Source organism: Rhodamnia argentea, chromosome 6 (genome assembly GCF_020921035.1).
Source record: "Rhodamnia argentea isolate NSW1041297 chromosome 6, ASM2092103v1, whole genome shotgun sequence".
Lineage (NCBI taxonomy): Eukaryota > Viridiplantae > Streptophyta > Magnoliopsida > Myrtales > Myrtaceae > Rhodamnia > Rhodamnia argentea.
This window is the reverse complement of record NC_063155.1, coordinates 30,698,992-30,718,621: the sequence shown is the minus strand read 5'-3', so window position 1 is coordinate 30,718,621 and position 19,630 is coordinate 30,698,992. Positions and strand designations below refer to the sequence as shown.

At 40.2% G+C, this 19,630-nt stretch overlaps 2 protein-coding genes across 6 annotated transcripts; one reads left to right on the top strand and one right to left on the bottom strand.

The window, feature by feature from the left end:
- Positions 1-6,202: 6,202 nt before the first annotated feature.
- LOC115745929 (very-long-chain (3R)-3-hydroxyacyl-CoA dehydratase 2) lies at positions 6,203-11,468 on the top strand. Of its 5 annotated transcripts, none has more exons than XR_007198889.1 (10): positions 6,203-6,348; positions 6,493-6,578; positions 6,802-6,849; positions 7,307-7,395; positions 7,548-7,601; positions 8,366-8,433; positions 8,563-8,612; positions 8,748-8,845; positions 10,590-10,935; positions 11,039-11,468. XR_007198889.1 is itself a non-coding variant. In XM_030681558.2 (9 exons), the coding sequence occupies exons 1-9, from the start codon at positions 6,290-6,292 to the stop codon at positions 10,599-10,601; spliced, it is 561 nt and encodes a 186-aa protein (XP_030537418.1). In that variant the 5' UTR covers positions 6,203-6,289; the 3' UTR covers positions 10,602-10,951. The 5 variants fall into 5 exon arrangements, 3 of the variants coding, with proteins under 3 accessions (XP_030537418.1, XP_048137101.1, XP_030537417.1); XR_007198888.1 differs by having other exon boundaries at positions 11,036-11,468; XM_030681558.2 differs by lacking the exon at positions 11,039-11,468 and having other exon boundaries at positions 10,593-10,951.
- On the bottom strand, positions 9,774-11,624 carry LOC115745928 (aquaporin TIP1-3-like). Its single transcript, XM_030681556.2, has 3 exons — positions 11,492-11,624; positions 11,012-11,262; positions 9,774-10,915 (listed from the first exon to the last, which is right to left on the bottom strand). Exons 1-3 carry the CDS (start codon positions 11,622-11,624, stop codon positions 10,541-10,543), a joined length of 759 nt encoding a protein of 252 aa, XP_030537416.1. The 3' UTR covers positions 9,774-10,540.
- Positions 11,625-19,630: the final 8,006 nt, after the last annotated feature.

Below are 19,630 nucleotides of genomic sequence, written 5' to 3'. Positions count from 1 at the left end.
AGGTGTGGGAGTAGACTCCCCCCGAAATGGTTGCTTTGTTATCTCCCATTGTGGTATTGTACTATCCTCTTCTTGTGTTGCAATGTTCTCCTCTTGGGAAAGAGGAGGAGAACCACCAGAGACTATCAAAGTAGAAGGGTAAGTAATATTCACTGGAACATCCAGAGTGGGGAACACCTCTACATTAAGACACTCCCCTGAAAAGGTGGAGCCGAATAATAAGAATTAGACTTGTGAAAAACGACATCCATAAATACAATGGTACGCCTAGAAGGAGGATAATAACACTTATAACCCTTTTGAGTAGCCGAATATCCAAGAAAAATGCAGCGAAGACCACGAGGTTCCAACTTACTCTTAGAGATGGTATTACGAGCATAACAAACACAATAAAAAAATTTTGGGGTAAGAACAAAAGTCAATGATCCTTGTAAAACTTCAACAGGAGTGCAAAAATCAAGAATTTTGTAGGCATCCGATTTATTAAATAGGCAGCGGTTAATATAGCATCACTCCAATATTGAGCTAGGATATGATGGGCAAACATAAGAGACCTAGCTACCTCTAACCAATGTCGGTTCTTTCTTTCGGCAACGCCATTTTGTGCTAGGGTATCAACACAACCGGTCCGATGAATAATGCCATGATCGGAGAGATATCGTTGAAACTAACCCTCGGTGTATTCGGTGCCATTGTCACAGCGAAGAATTTTCAAAGTGGCATTAAACTGAGTCTGGTTCATTTTGTGAAAATTTTGAAAACAAAGAAAAAAGTCATTTTTTTGTCTCAACAAATAAACCCAAGTTGTACGAGAATGACAATCGATAAAAGTGACAAACCACCGATGACCGGAAATAGAAGTATGTCCGGAAGGACCCCACACATCAATATGAATCACATGAAAAGGGAAACAACTTTTATTATTTGAAAATGGATATATCGATCGAGTTTGTTTGGCCAAAACGCAAGCTTCACAAAAAACTCATCTTTATTACAAGCTGAAACGAGACTAAGAAAAACTTTTTCTAAAGTTCCTAAAGGGAGATGACCTAATCTACAGTGCCACCAATGGAGATCCGTCAATGCCGAATTAACTTGATAAAACGTAGAAGACAAAGTAGAAGTGGAAACCCCACTATCCTTGAGCAAATAAAGACCACCATCCAATCTACCATATCCGATCTCCTTCTCGGTTTCTAGATCCCGGAAAACACAATAAGACGGAAAAAAAATGTTACTTTGCGCTTTAAATCTCGAGTCAGGCTACCGATAGAAAGGAAATTAGTAGAGAATGATGGGATATGTAAAACAGAAGAAAATGGAAGAGTGGAGAAACAATTGATAGACCCTTTTCCAACAATGGAAGAGAGGGTTCCATCGCCTACGTGAACTTTGTCTCTGCCGGAAGTAGGAGTACATTGCTGGAAGAGACTAGAAGAACATGTCATGTGATCCGTAGCCCCCGCATTAATGATCCAAGGGATGGAAACAACAGATGTATTAAACCCCCCAAAGAAGATACTTGAAGTGGCTAGGTTTGAAGCAAAAGGAGAAGACGAATTGGCAACCGTGGAGGAGGTTATAGCAGCAGAAGCTTTCAGCAGACGTCGAAATGCCTTAAGTTCTTCCCGGGATAAACCGATATTAGTAGTAGGTGCAATAGGAACAGTTTCAATATGGTTTGCCTTGTTTTTCTCCTTTCTTTGTGCCCTTTTTGCCTCAAAATCTGCATGTTTTCCACGTAACTTCCAGCAGGTAGCCTTAGTGTGATACGGCCTATGACAATGGTCACACTTCACAACCTCCTTAGAGGTGTCAGATCGAAAAGATGAACTAGATTTGGCAATAGTGCCACTACTAGTTTGTAGAGCAGATCGATCGACAGCAAAGGGATGAAGCATTGCTGTCCGATGGCTTTTTTTAGAGTGAACTAGGGCATAGGACTGCTCCAGAGTAGGGAATGAAGACCGGCCTAAGGACTTGAACACGTATCTGATTATATTCAACATTTAATCCTGCTAAGAAATCATAAACTCTGATCTTATCTACATGCCTCTTGTAGACAGAAACGTCCGCATCATTGGTTGGGTGATAACCAGCATAATGATCAAGCTCTTGCCATACACTCCGAAGCTCAAGATAATATTGAGATGCGATCATCTCCTTTTGAGTGGTATCATGAACCCTTTTCCGAAGTTCATACGCTAGTGGATCATTCCCGAGTTGACCATAATTGTCCCTTGTAGCCGACCAAATTTGTGCCGCAAGATCAAAAAGCAAATATCCTTTTGCAATATGTGATTGCATCGAGTTAAGCAAAAAGGACATTATCAGAGAGTCATTCGAGATCCACTTTTCCCGAGTCATACCCGATATAGTCGGCCTCGCAGAAGTGCCGTTGATATCTCTTGTAAGCCCCCGGCCTGCGATGGTCAGGAATGCCGATCGAGACAATATCAAATAATTTGTGCCATCAAGCTTCACAGGGATTGCAGCAAAAGTAATATAATCTATACGGCCATCTCCTGGAGATCCAGAGCTCACAATTGAATCGTCAGACATTGTGTCCTAGAAATTGACTCGAAAAGTGTAAACAGAGCAATCGAACCACCAAAGATTGCCAAAAAAAAAAGGCCAAAAATTGGATAGAAATCCTCCGGTAGTAGGCTGAAGTTGTCGTCCAAAAAACAGCCAAATCAGATTAAATGAAGGCGAAAATTGATTTCTTCCAAGGTTTTGAAAACCCGAAAAAAAATCGATAATTCTGATATTTCCCAAAGAATCCGAAAAAATAATTATGGTGATCCACGAACCGGAGTACTTGTGTGGGCCAGCAGCAAGGCGTAAACAATCTCAAACAAGAAGATCCAAAAAATCACAGGATGGATTGAACTCGCAAACCGCAAATAAGCTTTAATTTATCTCATAGAGGTGACGTTTAGGGCGGACACTAGATTCAAAGAATCACCTCATTAGTGCTGCCCTACGCTGTGAAAGAGAGCAAGGAAGAAGGTGAGAAGGAACTGTGGTGAGGCGAGAAGAGAGAGAGAGAGAGAGAGAGAAGAACGATTACGCGTAGAAGAGATTAGAGTTTCGGTTCAGCCCTTGCTCTGATACCATGTTGAGAGAAAAAACTGAACCGAATGCTTGGTTAGGTCAATGTGACCCCAAGCTATCTATTTATAATAAAGCCAAAAAAAGGCCAAGACTTACAATATTGCCCTTATTGCTGCTATTCATAAAATAATAAAGAAAATAGACAAATATGCCCCCATTGGCCAAATACTCTCAACAGAAACTAGTGAAGCTGCCCAATAATAGGTTCTCCTCATCCTCTGAGGAAACTTCTATCTGTCTCCTTCCACAATATTGCAAACATCTGGGTCTCTAATCTCAGCTCAGTTAATTCTTGGACTTGACATCAATAAAACATGATCAGTGAATGAGCAATGTAGTTGTCTTACACGTGAGAACAGATACAGGAGAGTCAGATACTTGAGAGGCTTGAGAAGTTTACTTTAAGGAGAGTTCCTTATCATTATTGTTGTCCTAATCCCCCATAGTACAATGACTGGAACAACAAAGCACTAGCTGCTAAAACGCACAATATGCTGAGGCAACCTAGGCACGATCTATTAGGTGAAGTTATCGCTCTGTCTTTTATCAAGCAGAGTTATTGGAGGATCCCTTGACTACCAGCTAATCATTCTCCCTAAGCCTGTAATTGAATTGTTAATGATAATCTGAAACTTCAAAGCAATACACATATTCATCAGAGTTGCCATATATTGGCTTGGAATGGAAGGAACCATCTTTGTCCCGTAAGAGGTTAAACCAGTTACACGTGTCAACCTGATCAATTAGACACTAAAAGTATCAAATTTGAGTTATGTGACGCAAAAAATGATGACTCAGGCATGCAATCTTTGTTGGTAGAAACTCAAGCTATCAGAGGATGCGAATGAAGACGACTTAAAGAGTTGTTAATATTCTTACTGTTCTCAGTTTATGGCAATATCAAAGAATGTATAGAGATCTCAAAGAACTAAAAAGAAATAAATAAATTTTGGATGTCTAAGATGCTAATATCAAATTTATCCACAGTAAGCACAGCCATTTATAAGTACCATATCTCCAGCATTTTTAATTTTCTGAAACTTACAGCACAAGCCAAGCATCCATCCTTGATCTCGCATGGAGTCCATGCATGTCTCCTCCCATAACATCATTTTATCTCCTCGCTGGTCAGATGGTAAAAAAATTGCTGGCATCACTTTATCTCGCATGTAGTCCTTAGCAGAATTTGATTTCCAGTAGCTACCAACAATGCAACTAACCAGTACAGGTGTTATTCGACTATTCAGTCTTCACACAGTACTTTCTGAGGTACCATCAAAGCTACCCCTTCCCATCCTTAATAACCAAATAGTACATCATTAATCACGTTGATCACAACCACAAATTTCATCTGCCTCTAGATTAGCACGACAACCCTTGTTTAGAGACTCTTCGTGTCCTTCGTACCGAATAAGAGTCCAATGGAAAATCTTCGAATCACGATGTAGTCAAATGTGTCCAATCGGACAAATAGATCGATCATGCCAAGTTCTGCAAAGTACCTAAAACAGCGGCTAGACGACGAATATTAGTAGGTTCACCCATGGCCGAAACGCATTACCTGCGGAGAATCCTCTCGAAGTACACTCAAAATCCCTAACAGCCCGCTCCATCAGAGGGAGATGGTGAACCTCCGTCGATCCTGTAGTCTTTCTTTCGATTCATCACGGGATAGAATGAGCATGAGAAGCGCAATTGTTTGGTGAGCGTGCGAAATCACCGGCATCGAACGAGAGGATCGGCGACTTCTGACCTGACGGCGCGCTTGATCAATGACGAGCAGTCGCGGGATCGGCATTTCCATTCAGAATCTTTCCCGCGCTAGGCACACGAGCCCAGCGGGAATTTAAAGGACGAACCGGAAAGGCGAGTGCCTTCCTGTCCTGATGGGGAAATTCTTAGCTGGACGTTGACCCGATCCATCTTTTGGCTTTTTGAATGAAGTAATTCTTTACGAGGCTGTTAATAGAATTAAGCGTTTAAGCGCCTATTGCCTCGAAAGATTAACAAGCCAATCAATAGGACGATTTTTTTCCAAGGTAATGTCGTACTTTGAACTCAAAGCAAGAACTTGACACTTAGGGAACGGTGATCAATTTTAGGATAAGTGGGCTCCAAACCTGAAATTTGTAACCTATCTTGTTATAATCGGTTTCAATTTTTAAAACCTGAAACGTATCATGTTTATGGCCTCAATGTGAAAGAAAAATCCCCAATTTTCGATGAATTCAAACTCATCAATACGTCCCTTTCGAGTTTCAAACATCTCTGTAGTATATATCCAATCTTCTCAAAATTATTCAAATAAGGAAAAACCATGCATTAATGCTTTTTCGGTTGCGATATCATGGCGTAACATTATTGTTATATCGTTAAAATCTTATGTAAGAGCGAAGACACAATTTTTCTGAAGTCTTATGTAAGAGTAAAAATGCAATTTTTTCGATTCAAATATATAGAAAAATAATTCATCTAACAATGAGGGCTTAACATTGCATTTTCTTTCAAGTAACAATTGAGAATCAAGTTTTTTTTTAATCATTCGATTATCTTTAGGTGCGGTGCCTCCGCATCTATACGCTTAGGGTAATTATTAGAGATATGCAAATTTATGTGATGATAATTCCTATTTAAAGTGAACCCAAATCGCACGCATGATGCATTTTCGAAAGGGATAACAATATAAATAGTTCTTGAACTTTAGTTTAACATATTTTAGCTGGGATAGTATTTCATTTTTATATAGTTCATGGACTAAATTAAACATTTATCAAAAGTCCAGAGACCACATTTGGTAATTTAAAATTTAAAGGATGATATTGCACATTAGGCTAAAATTCAGAGATCACTAATGAATAAATTTAAAATTTATGGACCACATCGTATATTGGGCCAATATTAAAGGACTGTTTGTGTCACTTGTCAATTTCGAAATTGTCTTTCTTGTTTCGACGCCGAGGCCCAAAATGCGAGGGCCAAAGCCCAGGCCCGCAGGATCACAAAGGGTGCGTACGGAGCGAAAAAGGGAGTGCCTAAAGCAAAAATTAGCTTAATTGAGAAAAAGGGAGGGCCGATGAATGGAGGATAGCGCGCGAAGGTAAACACTGACGAGAGCGGAGAGTGTGCAAGGCAGAGCAGAAGGAAGACTGAGGCTGATCGCCATAATTCCCGAATGTCTCGACTGTCGAATCTCTACCTCTTCGCTTACAACTCTCTTCAAGCCTTTGGATGGTAACATCTACTGCTGATCTCTCTCTCTCTCTCCCTCCCCCTCTCCGTGCGCGCAATCTGCGCCATGGCTCAATCAATTCTACCGTCGCTCCGATTCACTTTCTGCTCGACGAGACTGTAGAGTCCTCTCCAATGCAAATGCAGGTCGGTCTCTCTTTTTCAAGTTTTGAGCGGCTTCGTCGTCACTAGGTCTGTCGATGGCGCTTACGCTTCCGCTGGAGAGCTTATCTGTGAGATTTAGTCCCTCCCCGTTCTCTTTCGGTTTTCCTGTTTAATTTGTGATTATGATTCGGGTGATATGAATGAGCAAGTGCAAGGCCGCGAGGTTAGAGTTATGTGGCGAAAATTGATAATAGCTTGGTTTCCTTTCTTAGATTTCACCGGGTAGTAAATTTTCGGCATTAGATTGGTAATGTAAAACGTTTTGAAGTGTTTCATACTTCTGCCTTCTAGGTCTGCTTCAAGCTGCTGCATTCATTGAAGTCCTGCACGGAGCATTAGGTGACTTGTTTTAGTAAATTCACGAATTAATTGGGGTATCCTTTTTCATTTTGCCTATCCTACTCCTAGAACATTGCCAGAAACGAAACCTCTTCATGTTTAAATAGGAAGTTTTGAATTTTAATGGTGGAATTTGGCCAAATTTTCACGTGTTTTATCTGTTTTTTGTTTTCTTGGGCGGGGGTGGTTATGCGCATCATTTTCTTGGTTGTTGATAAATTCCATATGTAAAGCATGTGATATCTCTGGCCAAAACCACTGGAATTGTAAACATTTTTCTTGGAAGCAAAGCTCAAGAGGGTTTTTTCTTGTGAGTTATTAGAAGTTTGAGAGGCATTCTGAAATGGGTCTTTAGCTAGGTAGGTCATCTGTATTTTTCTTTTACATTTTTATCCTTTTTGCCTTTTGCCATTGCTCATACTTATTGGTCTGTGTATCTTAAAAACATAAATTTAAGGAATTGTTCCAAGCGGGGCGTTGTTTCCTCTGATGCAATGGGCTGGAAGAGCACATTTTCTGTTTGCAATTGTTCGTCGAATCAGTGAGGTCAGCTGCATAGTTCTGTCGCTCAATTTCATATTCCAAGACTGGCAAACCTGGATTAATGAAATATTGCTGGTTTTTGTCTAATTAGTCACCGATGAGAAAACTGCATTACTTAATTTACCCTGCTATTCTGTTCCTCTCATCATCTGCAGATCCAAGAATTACCAGCAGTTTTCATAACCTTCATTGCCTGGTGTCTAAGTGATGTAAGCTCGCAGACATCTTTGTTTTGCTATGTATGAAATCTCATAGACTCCTTATATAATTTGCCTAACATGGGAAATTGAGAACTTCAATTGTATTAATCTCATGCTATTAGATTGTCAAAAGTTTGAAGACTTCAATGGGATTTACTTTGCTGTTCATCACCATGCCACGTGCTTAAAGGTGGAAAATGGATGAGTATGGCGAGATTGAGTGGATCAAATACAAATCAAACCTATATTGTCCCGTTTAACCCTTATTACCCCGTTCTGCATACTATGTACACTACAACGGACATCTGCAACTTGCCATGAGTTCTTGCAAACTCTCTGTTTTTGATGATTTTGCCTAACCAATGGAATGATGTATTGGGTTGATCTGAGGTTGAGATTGATATTGAGCTCATGTATAATGATGGTAGCACATCTTCTTGGCATTCGAGCATGTACCTTCATTACGTAGAGATACCAGTTATTATCATTATCATATCCATTCAATTTGGCCTATAGACAGGGGATGACGTCTCATCACTTTATTTATAATCTCCTGCTTGCTCTACTTCATTTTTTTGTCCAATCACCTGCGAGTATTTTCCAAAATCAAGTGCATTTTATTTTTCCTACCACAAGATACTAATGGATTAGACATGTCTTCACAAGTGATAATTCATTACTTTCCTATGTAAACATCCGTTTTGCACTTTCACAGTTTCACCTATATAGTTCGGACCTTCGAAGGTAAATGGCAATCATAATTATGCTTGCAGGTGATCAGGTACCTGCATTATGCTTTGAATTGCTTCAAATGTTGTCCACCTTGGGTTACCTATCTCAGGTTCTCTTTTTCTCCACATTCAAACAAATATCCACAGTGATATACGGACATGTATACATGCATTCTCACATTACTTATTTCGTTGTGGTACTCATGCTGGTGATTCTAATTGCTTGCGCATTTTGCTAGGTACACCACATTTATTGTGCTCTATCCATTAGGAGTAGCTCCTGGTGAAAGTGAGTGTAAATTTCTGCATAAAGATCATATAATTACTCATCTGAAAGAAGTGCGATAGAGTAATGTTGGACTCCATAGTCCACAAAAGCGAAAGTCAGATGTGCTCATGCAGACGTATTTCTGTTGCAATGCAGTGTGGCTCATGTTCCAGGCACTTCCTTTCATTAAGAAGACTGACCTCTATGCGGATTTCTTTTCCAGCATTCCCTTCAATTATTATGATTTCGTCCGGGTATGGTTGGAACATTTTTATCATGCCTGTGACTCTACCTTCCCATTTCATTTGGATTTCAGTCTCTACATAAATAAGGAAGAAGTACAATATGTTGCCCTGTGAGTGTCTAGGTAGCTTCACATCCTTTGCGGGAATAGAGGGACATCCGTTTTTATCGATGTGGAATCATGTCTCCGGGATATGTTAAACCTAAATTAAACCAGGTTTAATGTTTTTCCACCAAGAAAGAGACAAAAGTTGATGGTTCAATTGGAGCCTTGGCTAAACCTGTCATTGTCCAGAATGCCCGTCGTCTTCATATGGGAGTCAATGGCCAAAAAGAATTAATATGGGGTTTCTGGAACATTCTATTTTACCTTGATTGTCCACTCAAAAAATCATTTAAGATATCTTTGAGGTTTCGCAGAACAAGAACATTCTCTAGCATCTTTAGGTAAATCACTTTTAAACTTTTCCTGATTGGTATTACTTGATTTTGCTACTTTAGTCATTCTGGGACTATTGTTTGTTTTTCTTTCACATTGTCTATTTTTGCACCTTCCATTGTGTGACATTCATTAAATTCCAGTAAAAACATATATTAATCAAATGCCATGTGGTTATTATGTTGTGAAGCTTATGTCACATTCCATCTGAATATTATGTCAGGTTCTACTTCTTTTCTACCCGTTCCTATGGCTCAAACTTTACCTGCATTTGTTTAAGCAAAGGCGGTCAAAACTGGGGAAGCGTCATGAGAAGAAAAAGAACTGAAGCTAATTCCTCCTTCCGACATTCGCTTGTTGTAAATCCTTATTTTCGGCTACGCTAGCTAAGCCATTTGTTGTCCTCAATAATCCCACTCATCTCTTGCCGTTTGTCACTGTGGCCTATTTGATCATCCTTCTTTAACAGTGGGGTTATTGTTATGTGTGCATAAATTTTCCTTTAGTTTCTTCTTCAGGGAAACTCAAATGCCTGTATTTATCCTGAATCAGTGATGAAGTAGACACACTGATATAACTATAACTGATGATGTATGTGAAGGTTTGTGTTGTACTAATTAATTATTCCCTGCTTTCTTGAATAATGAACTTACTTATCAGAGTGTAATTTGCTGTTTTAACTCTTAGATGGAGTATTAGAATGGGAAAATGCAGTAGATATAGAATGGTTGTTGTAAGCCAGCACACCTAACTTTTGACACTGTAGTCTTTCGAGAGGTCTCTCCTTTGGGGCCTGAAATTTTTTGCAGCCTCAATTGCATTTTGAAGAGCTTATTTGATATAGCATTGACTTTTGGTTGAAAGTTGAGGCCAAAGCAAAAACACTAGGGAATCTATGTACCTGATCCATTTGATGTTTATCTGATGGCGTTCTTGTTTTCATCTGTCATTTCTTTTGTTTAAAGAATGGTGTCACATGAGAGTAGCGGCTTGGCCCCGTTATTTTGAATATCTTGCAACTTTTGTTATAATACCAGCGGAGTTGTTAAAGAGTCCATAAATTCATGAAAATAGGTGGTCGTTCGATCCTGTGACTTCTCAACTGAACAGGAAGTGGACTAGCTGGACCAAAAACAAAAAAAGGACTTCACATGAAAGGTACACTTGACGATAGAAAGATACGTACAAATGACACCCAGAACACAACTAATGGAACCCCAATGACCTCCAGACCACTTTTCACTGCTTGAACTGAAAGTAATTTACTTTAAAAATCTGCTGATGGGAGCTGCTCATGTGTGCTTTGGTTGATGAAGAAGGTGTCGTAGACAACTGCAGCAATGCCAGCGCCGACGAAGGGGCCGAGCCAGTACACCCAGTGGCTGTCCCAAGACCAGCTCACGACAGCTGGCCCGAATGAGACTGCTGGGTTCATGGATGCTCCATCGAAGGCGCCACCTGCTAAGATGTTGGCACCCACGATGAACCCAATCGCAATGGGCGCAACAATCCCTATATTCCCCTTCTTTGGGTCAACGGCAGTGGCATAGACGGTGTAGACGAGGCCGAATGTCATCACTATTTCAAAGACCAGTGCATTCCACACGCTGACATCGGATGATAGCGAAAATGCCGATGTTTCCTGCATCATAATTGAGACATGTAAGTTTTAGTTTCTTCTTTGTATGTCGTTTCTCTGTTCCTGCGAAATGTTTGCTTCTATGCGCTTATGTCTTACCATTCCCCCGGTCGAGAACTTAAGAAGCAAGCAGGCCACTACCGAACCAAGCAACTGAGCAACCCAGTACAAGACACTCCGAGATAGTGTTATGTGCCCACCAACAAAGGCTCCGAATGTGACTGCCGGGTTGACGTGTCCACCGGAAATGTTTGCACCCACTGAAACCGCGACAAAAAGTGCGAAAGCATGAGCAAGGGATGCCGCCACAAGGCCTGCTGGAGTCGTCGAGCCATCATCCGTGAGCTTATCTGTCAAGACACCAAAAACATTTCAATTCACGACCTTCATATATCATTATAGATTATGTATGAACCTTACGAGCTTGTCATAACTTATCAAAATTATAAAACCAACGAAAGCTTACCGTGGATGTTCTGTTTTAGCTCTTAGGACTTGCTTTTGTAAGATGTACAACATGCTAAATAAATGACATTTACGAATTGAAGTCGTGACACTAAGTTAAAGCCAGTTTCTTACTGAATGCCATGCCAGAGCCTTCTCCAGCGAAAACAAAGATGAGCATTGAAATGAACTCAGCTAGACCAGCCTTGAGAGCATCAACTTGGCCAACTTCGGCCGGAGATCCAATGACGATCCTAGAAATCGGCATTGTTTATGCAACGTGGGCGTGTAAATCTTTCTTTGTTTCTTTTTGAGCTCTCAACTCAGGAGCTTGCAGAAAATGTGGCTGTTTTCTTGCTAATTTCATGGTGTTTGGAGAACTATATATAGGGACACCAAAATAAGGTTATGTGCAACCGGAATAGCCGGTTCCTCTCCGGTAACCCATGAAGCTCATTATCTTTTTTATTTTTTCAAATTATGAAACAGCAACATTCCCTTTGGCAATCCACATGTCGCTGTCGACGAAAGGCACTTTCGTGGGCCTCCAACCGTCCCTACGCGACACGTGGCATGCCGATGCGGCTCGGACGGGCCGATCCAAGGGCTAAGGAATTTCCTCATCACCGACCGATGGGAGTGCAGGTGGGAACCTCCAATGATAATCTGTCCTCTTGGCCTGACCGACCATGGAATTGTTTATGGCGAAGATGGGAACAGAGGGCGGTGGCTAGCTTCTGTGTTGGCCTCATCATTATGCGCTAAACAAACGTAACTAAGGTGTGATCAAAGTTTGGATGTGCTTAGTGGAGATCACGCATAGTTATGAGATCCAGCACGGGCAATGTTGGGAGGGAGGATCTCAATTTTCAAACCCCGTGATTTTAGAGTGGTTGGTAGACACGTGAAGAATTGCTAATCTATGTGAGACGAGAATCCTTGACTAGCTAGCTAGTGAGGAAATACACGTTTCGGTTCTTTTGCTTCCTTGAAAAAGAAAATTTAGAAGGAGTGTCGGAATTTTAACTCTGGACCTGTTCTATAATATTATGTTAGACAAGTCCATGATTCTTCCTATTTTCAAGAAACTTCAAGGTTTCCATGATATTCCTCCCGCAAACTTATGCATAATCAATGTTATATATGTTCATGGAAATAACCTTTCATTTCTCATCCCTCAGAAGTTATACAAGTTTAGTGTAAGGACCGGTTTCCATGTATTGTTTGTGAAGGAAAATGCTTTCCTAACAGTATTGTCGGGAAAAATATAATCTCAATCGCATACGCATATATCATTATCGCGTGTTTTACATAAAACACTTATTGATTAGAAGGTCGTGTGGTCAGAAATAACTGACAATAATAATGTTGGACCATCAAGCCAAAAGCTTCTATTTACTAATGGAGCGATATCAGAGTTGTCTTTTTTTCGTTTTTTCCTTTTTGGCATCTTTTGTCCCTGCCTGTGCTTAGGCATTCCTCTTGAAGGATTTTTATTGCTACTGAAATTACTATCTTTGTCGTGCAATGATTGGAGAGAGAGAGAGAGAGGAAGGAGGCATCCCAACTAAGTTGATGCCAATTCTTCAGGACGAAAATAACGATTCAATAGATTGACTTTTATTGATTTTGATCATGGCGATGGCAAGTCAAAACCGAATCACAGCACCCAATCACTTTCATTGAAGCTTGAAAAGAGACGTGTTTTTAACTTAACCTAATAAAGCAAATTTCATTTTGCCCATACTCGTTCTACAAAAGGATCGGTGATGACGATTCTAACCGGGTGATAACGTACGCTACTCTCCTCATGGTTCGAAATTATCTAGAACGACACTATTTTGGGTCAAAGTTCTTTGAAAAATTAGTTTTATTGATGACGGGATGGGAAAGCGAGAAATTGTCAAGATAATGACAAAATTTTAAACTGCATTAGGTGAGGTGGATTAGTGTACTTAGATTGGATTAGACAAGCTTACGTGGACTCTCATGACCGACCATATAACCAAAGCATTGTCTCCCTTTTCATTCAATTTAAAACATGACTTGTTACTCCTTGTCCGAGAATAGCTGATGAAGCACCGTTTCTTTATTTAATTAGGAAAGTCCGATACAATCAATTTTCACTCTTTCTTTTTTTTTTTTTCTCTTTATTACGTAATTTGTCCTTGTCTTTTCATATTAAATTTTGGACGGCCAAATTCGCCGTCTGGAAAATATTTCTTGTTGGGAAATGCACACCATGGTCTGTTCCCATTTCAAGGTATTATCTTGGGGGGGACTGCAATGGAGAATGCGACCGCATGAATTGCACGTTCAACAAATCCACTCACTCAATGTAATTGAATCGTTGAATCATTGATAGATATTTACCTCAGGCTTTAAACCCACGGAGCAAGAGTCTTGTCTTTGCTCTTAGGCTTCGTCTGTTTTACGAAAAATGATGATTTCGAAAATATTTTCTTGAAAATGATCGCTTATATCACTTGAAATAATTAACCAATAAAAAATATTTTCATTATCGATAACCACATTATCTAAATATTTTCATGGACGATAAACATATTTTTAGTTCATTCATTTATTATAGATATAAGCGATTGTTTCTGGAAAAATATTTTTAAGAATTATTCATTTTTTTCAAGAAACAAACAGATGTTTTGAAAATCTCAATTTGCCTCTTTGTTCAAACTACTATGTTTGAATTAACTTCACCATACTTTAGATATACACAGTCTCTCTCTCTCTCAACAATTGGTAGGTAAATCGGGGTAAGTTGATAAACTTTTGGGCAAAATCAGGAGCTTTGTGCTTTCATGTTCCTTGGATTGGAAAGAAATTAGTTTGTAAGCTCGATTGGTGAGTCCGAGCACTCAAAGGAATGACCCTGAAAGTGAAACCATCCTACACGGAAATGGCCCGAGTGGTGAAGCCCGGTTTAGGCTGAACTAAGCCCATCCAATTCCATTCTCTATGAGACAACTTTCGTTTACTGCTTTTTGCTTCCTCAAGACAAGGCCGACCCTATCAGGTCTACGGTACGTCTTCCTTCACAAAAGATTTCTTTAGGTTGAACGGGGAACGCATGAGAGCCCGTGAGTTTTTCCTTCTCCAATTTCGGATCACTGAAGGGGTGGAAAAAGACTGACCGGTGCTAAAGTAGAATGCTTGATTCGAGTCATAACTGATTTCAATGTGCTCGAAATATAGGTTCGAGGCTAACAAGCCCGTCACCGAATTCCCATGGATACATTATAAGGCACGTAATCAACAAAAATATATATGCTTGAAGTATCAAGTTTCTATTTCGAGTTGATGTTGGCGTAAGCGCCGATTCGGTATAAACCGGTCGAGACTTAACAGGACCGTGGGATGCAGGTCAAATCGGCACAAGAACCTGCTGGTCTAGGAATAACATACCACAAAACAACTCTTTAGTTTTGCCAAATCACTCTAAAAAAAATAATGGAATTGAGCATGAGAAGACTGATGTCCATTTTGTCAACACCGGTATCTGAAGCCAATCTCCTCCCCCTCTGTCTCTCCCTCCTTTCACGCATAATGTGCTGGCATCATTCTCTTATTCTCCTTTTGGGGATACCAGGGGCAAATCATGGGTATAGCCATTGAACTTCTACTATCGACGATTCTTACTTTGACTATTGATAACGAAGGCGACATATCAAAGTGGGTCAGACATGACTTCAGCTTTAGATCTTATTAAGATCTCATAGTCCATTCCCGAATATGGAATTTAAAAAAAAGAAAAGAAAAAACAGTGAGAAAGTTCTGTTAGCCAACTCGCAAGTAACATCTCAAGCTGTGAGTACTCTGTTAAACTAAGCACCTGCTGGTATCATTATGACGATGAAAGATTCTGTTCGAAAGAGATATGACTTGAATTTTTGCTGACTGGAAAGCCAAAAAAAAGAGAGGCAGGCCTTCCGAGTGTCCTCTCAAAAGACCCCTTTTTCGTTCTCTTTGAACAAATAATGTCTAAGTTTGGTGGTAACTTCATACAAACTGTCTGGCGAGTCTAGCTTTCTTGGGGAAGTACCTTTCATCTTTTGCGAGGAAAGAGACGACGACCGAACTGCACTAATCCCTCCTTTCTTTTTCTCCTTGCCGTCACGCACCTAACCCTAATAAACTGACTCGCCCCCCCTCCCCGGCTTTATTGTGAAAGGAGCCATTGCCTGCGGCAACAGCAACTCCTGTTCAAACTTTGGACCGAGCTCCTTTTCGACCGGCTGATCATTAAGGGGTCTCAGCGAACTCCAACGACCTTTTATGGCCGGTCAAAGCAACTTTGAAAAGACAGGTCGCGACAAGCGTGACATTATACATCGATCAAAGATTACTTCACTGTTCACTCATGACTTGTTTATGGTGATGGGTTAAATTCAAAGAGAGGGATCTTATGATAAATAAATAAATAAAAACCAGCTATTAGATTGGTGATTTTACTGCATGTCTCGAAGGAGACATGACTTGACCTTTGCCGACATTTTTCAGCTGTATTACACCTGCGCATCTTACCCAAACTGGGGTTTGAAAGTGGGGTGTATGACTCGTCTGAACTTCACTTTTTTCCATGTCTATTGTGTTGAACCACTGGGAAACGTCTATTACCCCTACAGCCCTAGCTATACACGGCCAAACTCCGTCTCCAAGACCTTATTAAACGCAACTTAATACAATGTACACGTGATTTTAGAATGGCGAGTCTTATTGTGAGATCCACCTAAATTGGAGAATATGCAGTATGAGATAATTCAATGAAAATTTTAGTATGAGATAATTCAATGAAAATTTTAGTAGACATCTGAGTTTGAAATCACCCATCATTATCTAAGAGAATAGACTTCATGACTTGAGCTGTGTGAGAGCAGGTAGAAATGAAAGTTTCAGATTGCGCTGGTGATGGCATATATCCAACTCTTCATATTGGTTATATGAACAAAGCATATCAATTAGCGGTTCATTATTTTTCTTTGAATAAAGTCAACCGGTATAACCCTAATCAGTGCCTAGACATAGGCAAAGGCCGAGCAATTAAACTGCCAAAATCCAAGATTCAGCACAATATTCGAATGATTCAGTCGTTTGAGTAACCCTCAAAGCACCGATCATAATCCCACATGCTATTGGCTATGGCTAAGTTAGAGCACTCGACTCCTAGAGCCTGTATTTAAGGTTAGGTTGAGCTATAAAGGAGCAGAAAATTGAGGGAGAAGTAGGGGATTGGAGAAGCATTGGAGTGAGTCCAAAGCAAAGAACGACTCAAACTGAGATAAGAAAGCCAAAGAAACACAATCCCAGGATCCCTCTCAAGGAGCACAAGTTTGGTCTGGCGTATAGGTCAAGACACACACATCAACTTCCATACGTACATTTCAGACTTCTCAACTGCCAAAATTCATTTTGCAGATGCCCGTAAGAGCAGCATGCATGCATCGTGTTCACAAACGTTTCGAACCCCTAGAGTTGCCAAACCATCGAGCAATTTCTTTTTCATTGGAATCAAATAGTTCCTGCCGAAGACAGTGTTGTTGTGCCTTCAATTGACGAGGCGATACGACCATCTCTTCATTGGCAACGTTTTGCTATCTCGACACATATGACAGTCTTCATTCATGCATGTCTTTCCTCTCCGAAAAATCGTGGTGTAGTCGGTTTCGCGAAATTATTAGACGGACTTGAATACTTCTCATTTAGTTGACTGAATATTGGGTCCACATTTTAGTTTGAAATTAGGGTTGTTGCGTCACCGAGTTAAATAATATGAATCCTCTTAGCGCCAGGAGAGGTAGGTTGAGTTGATCGATTAAAAGAACTTTAACCTTTGACCAAGAACGTTTACCTCAACTACGTTTGGATAGACAAACACTAAACGATGCGGCGCGATCTAAATAGGTGTTTCGAGAAGTGGATTAGTGGTACGGTCGTTTTTAGACATGCATTCTTGTCATTCCTATCAACTTCAGTATAACTTTAAATTTTGAGAGCGTTTGGTTGGGAGAAAACCTCATGAAAAAGAAAAATGCTTTCCAGGACATCATTTTCCAGAAAAATAGTTAATTTTATTATGTTTGGTAATGTGTAACTGAAAATATTTTGGTGTTTGGATCTTATTTGAAAAATGCTTTCAATCTCACGACTTTATCTTATGCTAAAAAAGAAAATAAATTTAAATTGTCTTTTATTATTTTTTAATTTGTATTTTTTTTCTTTCTCCTTCCACCGCGATCGCCGCCGGCGATTACCACGGGCGAGCTTGAGCACGCCTCCGAGGAGGAAAAAGAAAAAGAACAATAAAATGGAAAAGATTTAAAGTATAAAAACCTAAAAAATATAAAAAATGTAGAAGATAAGATGGATAAAATAATTAAAATATAAAAAAATTGAGATGAGCAATTCTGAAAAGTGTTTTCCGTTAACTTAGTCATTTTCGAGGAAACAAACAAGTAAAAGTCCTAAAATTCAATTCTCGAAAATAATTTCACTGAAACAAAGGCACCCTTTAATTCGTTCGCTTGGATCCCTAAGCATACATTTCATCTGATCCATGAAATTAACAAGACAATTTGATGACTTGGATATCTAAAATAGACATCCTCGCAATAAGGAAAAATAAGAATAATCCTTGTGGGACCAGGGGGCCGTGCATAGGATTTTTTTCCTTTTTTCCTTTTTTGGTCTCGGAGAGGAACCAATTCGATGTCCCTGTTGTTGTTGGGCCTGAGAATGACATGAGACCCGGAGCACGTGCGTCGTACCTCCTGCATATGCGCGTGAGAGCACATTCCCATGTGCCTCCGCCGCACCGCCTCGCGCTCCCCTCAGGACAAGTGTCGCGCGTTGAAGGGGGAGACGGGCCGACACGTGTGGGAGCTGGGGCAAGCTACTAGATTTCTTCCACGTGTTCCCCGACCTCGACGGCTCCCACATGTGACTTTACACCTAATCTCCCATGTGCGGCTCCGGAACGAGACAAAAATCCTTCGGCCCCGGCGACATTAATAAACATCCCCACGTCCCGCCGATGCGACATGGACGTGCTGAATCGGGTTGTTTGCTTCTGTTAACGTTTTCTCCTGTCGTGTTTGTTTTTGTAACGAGCCTTTGGCTGAAGTAATCAAAGTCTAAAGCCCCCTAGTCCCAGTCCGATCTATTCATTACTGTTTGATAGTGAGTCCTGTTCGTTCCTGAATATTAAGGTTTGTTAAGGACTCGAAGCGCTTTAGTAGTAGCCGCTAGCTCTCGAGAGAGAGAAAACAAGGGAAGCAGTCATATTTCCTAATGGGTTTTCTTGCTAACTTTGCCATGTGTTGATGTAACAATCTAACAATCATATTTCTTATCAATGTTGATGCTAGTTCTCTCGGTAGTTGTTCCTTTTCTTAGTTTTCAAATTTATGAAAGATTCTATTTGTTGATGCGATATCACGTCAGCGTGATACATTAAATTCAAGATAATTTCTATTATGGTTGAACTCAGGAAGTTATAGTATAAAACTCAATAAAATCTGATGGCACGAGTTAGGTGAAAGCTTTTGGCAAGCAATTCATGTTTCAAATTTGGTGGCTAAAATATTTTGCTTATATGCCTTGTGACTGTAAGAACTTTGAGCTTCAAGTCGAACATCTAAAATGCATGTACGATAATGGCATAAATGAACATGATCGTATATTCTCATCGAGAATAAATATATCGTAAGTCCCAAAATTTGTTATAAAAGTATAATTGAGTCATAAAACATTCAAAAAGTGCGATTAAATCTTAGAACTAGCCGAATTGATACAATCAAGTCATCTGTTAACTCCGTAAAATTTGCTTAGCGGAAAACACCAACTTGATTGCCAAAGAAAGAAAAAAAACACGAATTGATTCTCCTCGGAGCAAAGTCTAGAGAATTCGTTTATGTCATCTCTTATCTTATGTTTACGCATCTCCTACTGTATTCTAGCATGCAATCAATCCCAGAACAGCAACTCACGCCAATCTGCACACGCTTACTTGGCCAAAATAAAGGAGATAAAACACAAAACCAGGGACTTGGAGAACCGCACCCACAGAGCTGGTGAGAAGCCACGTGGCAGCCTCCCATTATCGCTTTCCACGAGTTCACATGATTAGGCAGACAGGTAAAGTCGTTACAAGCTAGGGAAGCTCAGGAGGTAATAGGGGTAACTGGTCTCCGCTTTCACGGACCGTTCTTCAAAGGCGATTGGCCACATAATTACCACAACGCCCCTATCTTGCGGCGGCCT

Excerpts from the sequence above, each read along its gene's own strand:
- LOC115745928 (XM_030681556.2), bottom strand. The coding sequence starts at position 11,624 with ATGCCGATTTCTAGGATCGTCATTGGATCTCCGGCCGAAGTTGGCCAA. Across the intron at positions 11,263-11,491 it reads AGGCTCTGGCATGGCATTCA|ATAAGCTCACGGATGATGGC; the intron begins GTAAGAAACTGG and ends GTGTCTTGACAG. Across the intron at positions 10,916-11,011 it reads AGTTCTCGACCGGGGGAATG|GAAACATCGGCATTTTCGCT; the intron begins GTAAGACATAAG and ends ATTATGATGCAG.
- LOC115745929 (XM_030681557.2), top strand. The coding sequence starts at position 6,290 with ATGTCTCGACTGTCGAATCTCTACCTCTTCGCTTACAACTCTCTTCAA. Across the intron at positions 7,602-8,365 it reads TTGCCTGGTGTCTAAGTGAT|GTGATCAGGTACCTGCATTA; the intron begins GTAAGCTCGCAG and ends TTATGCTTGCAG. Across the intron at positions 8,613-8,747 it reads AGGAGTAGCTCCTGGTGAAA|TGTGGCTCATGTTCCAGGCA; the intron begins GTGAGTGTAAAT and ends GTTGCAATGCAG.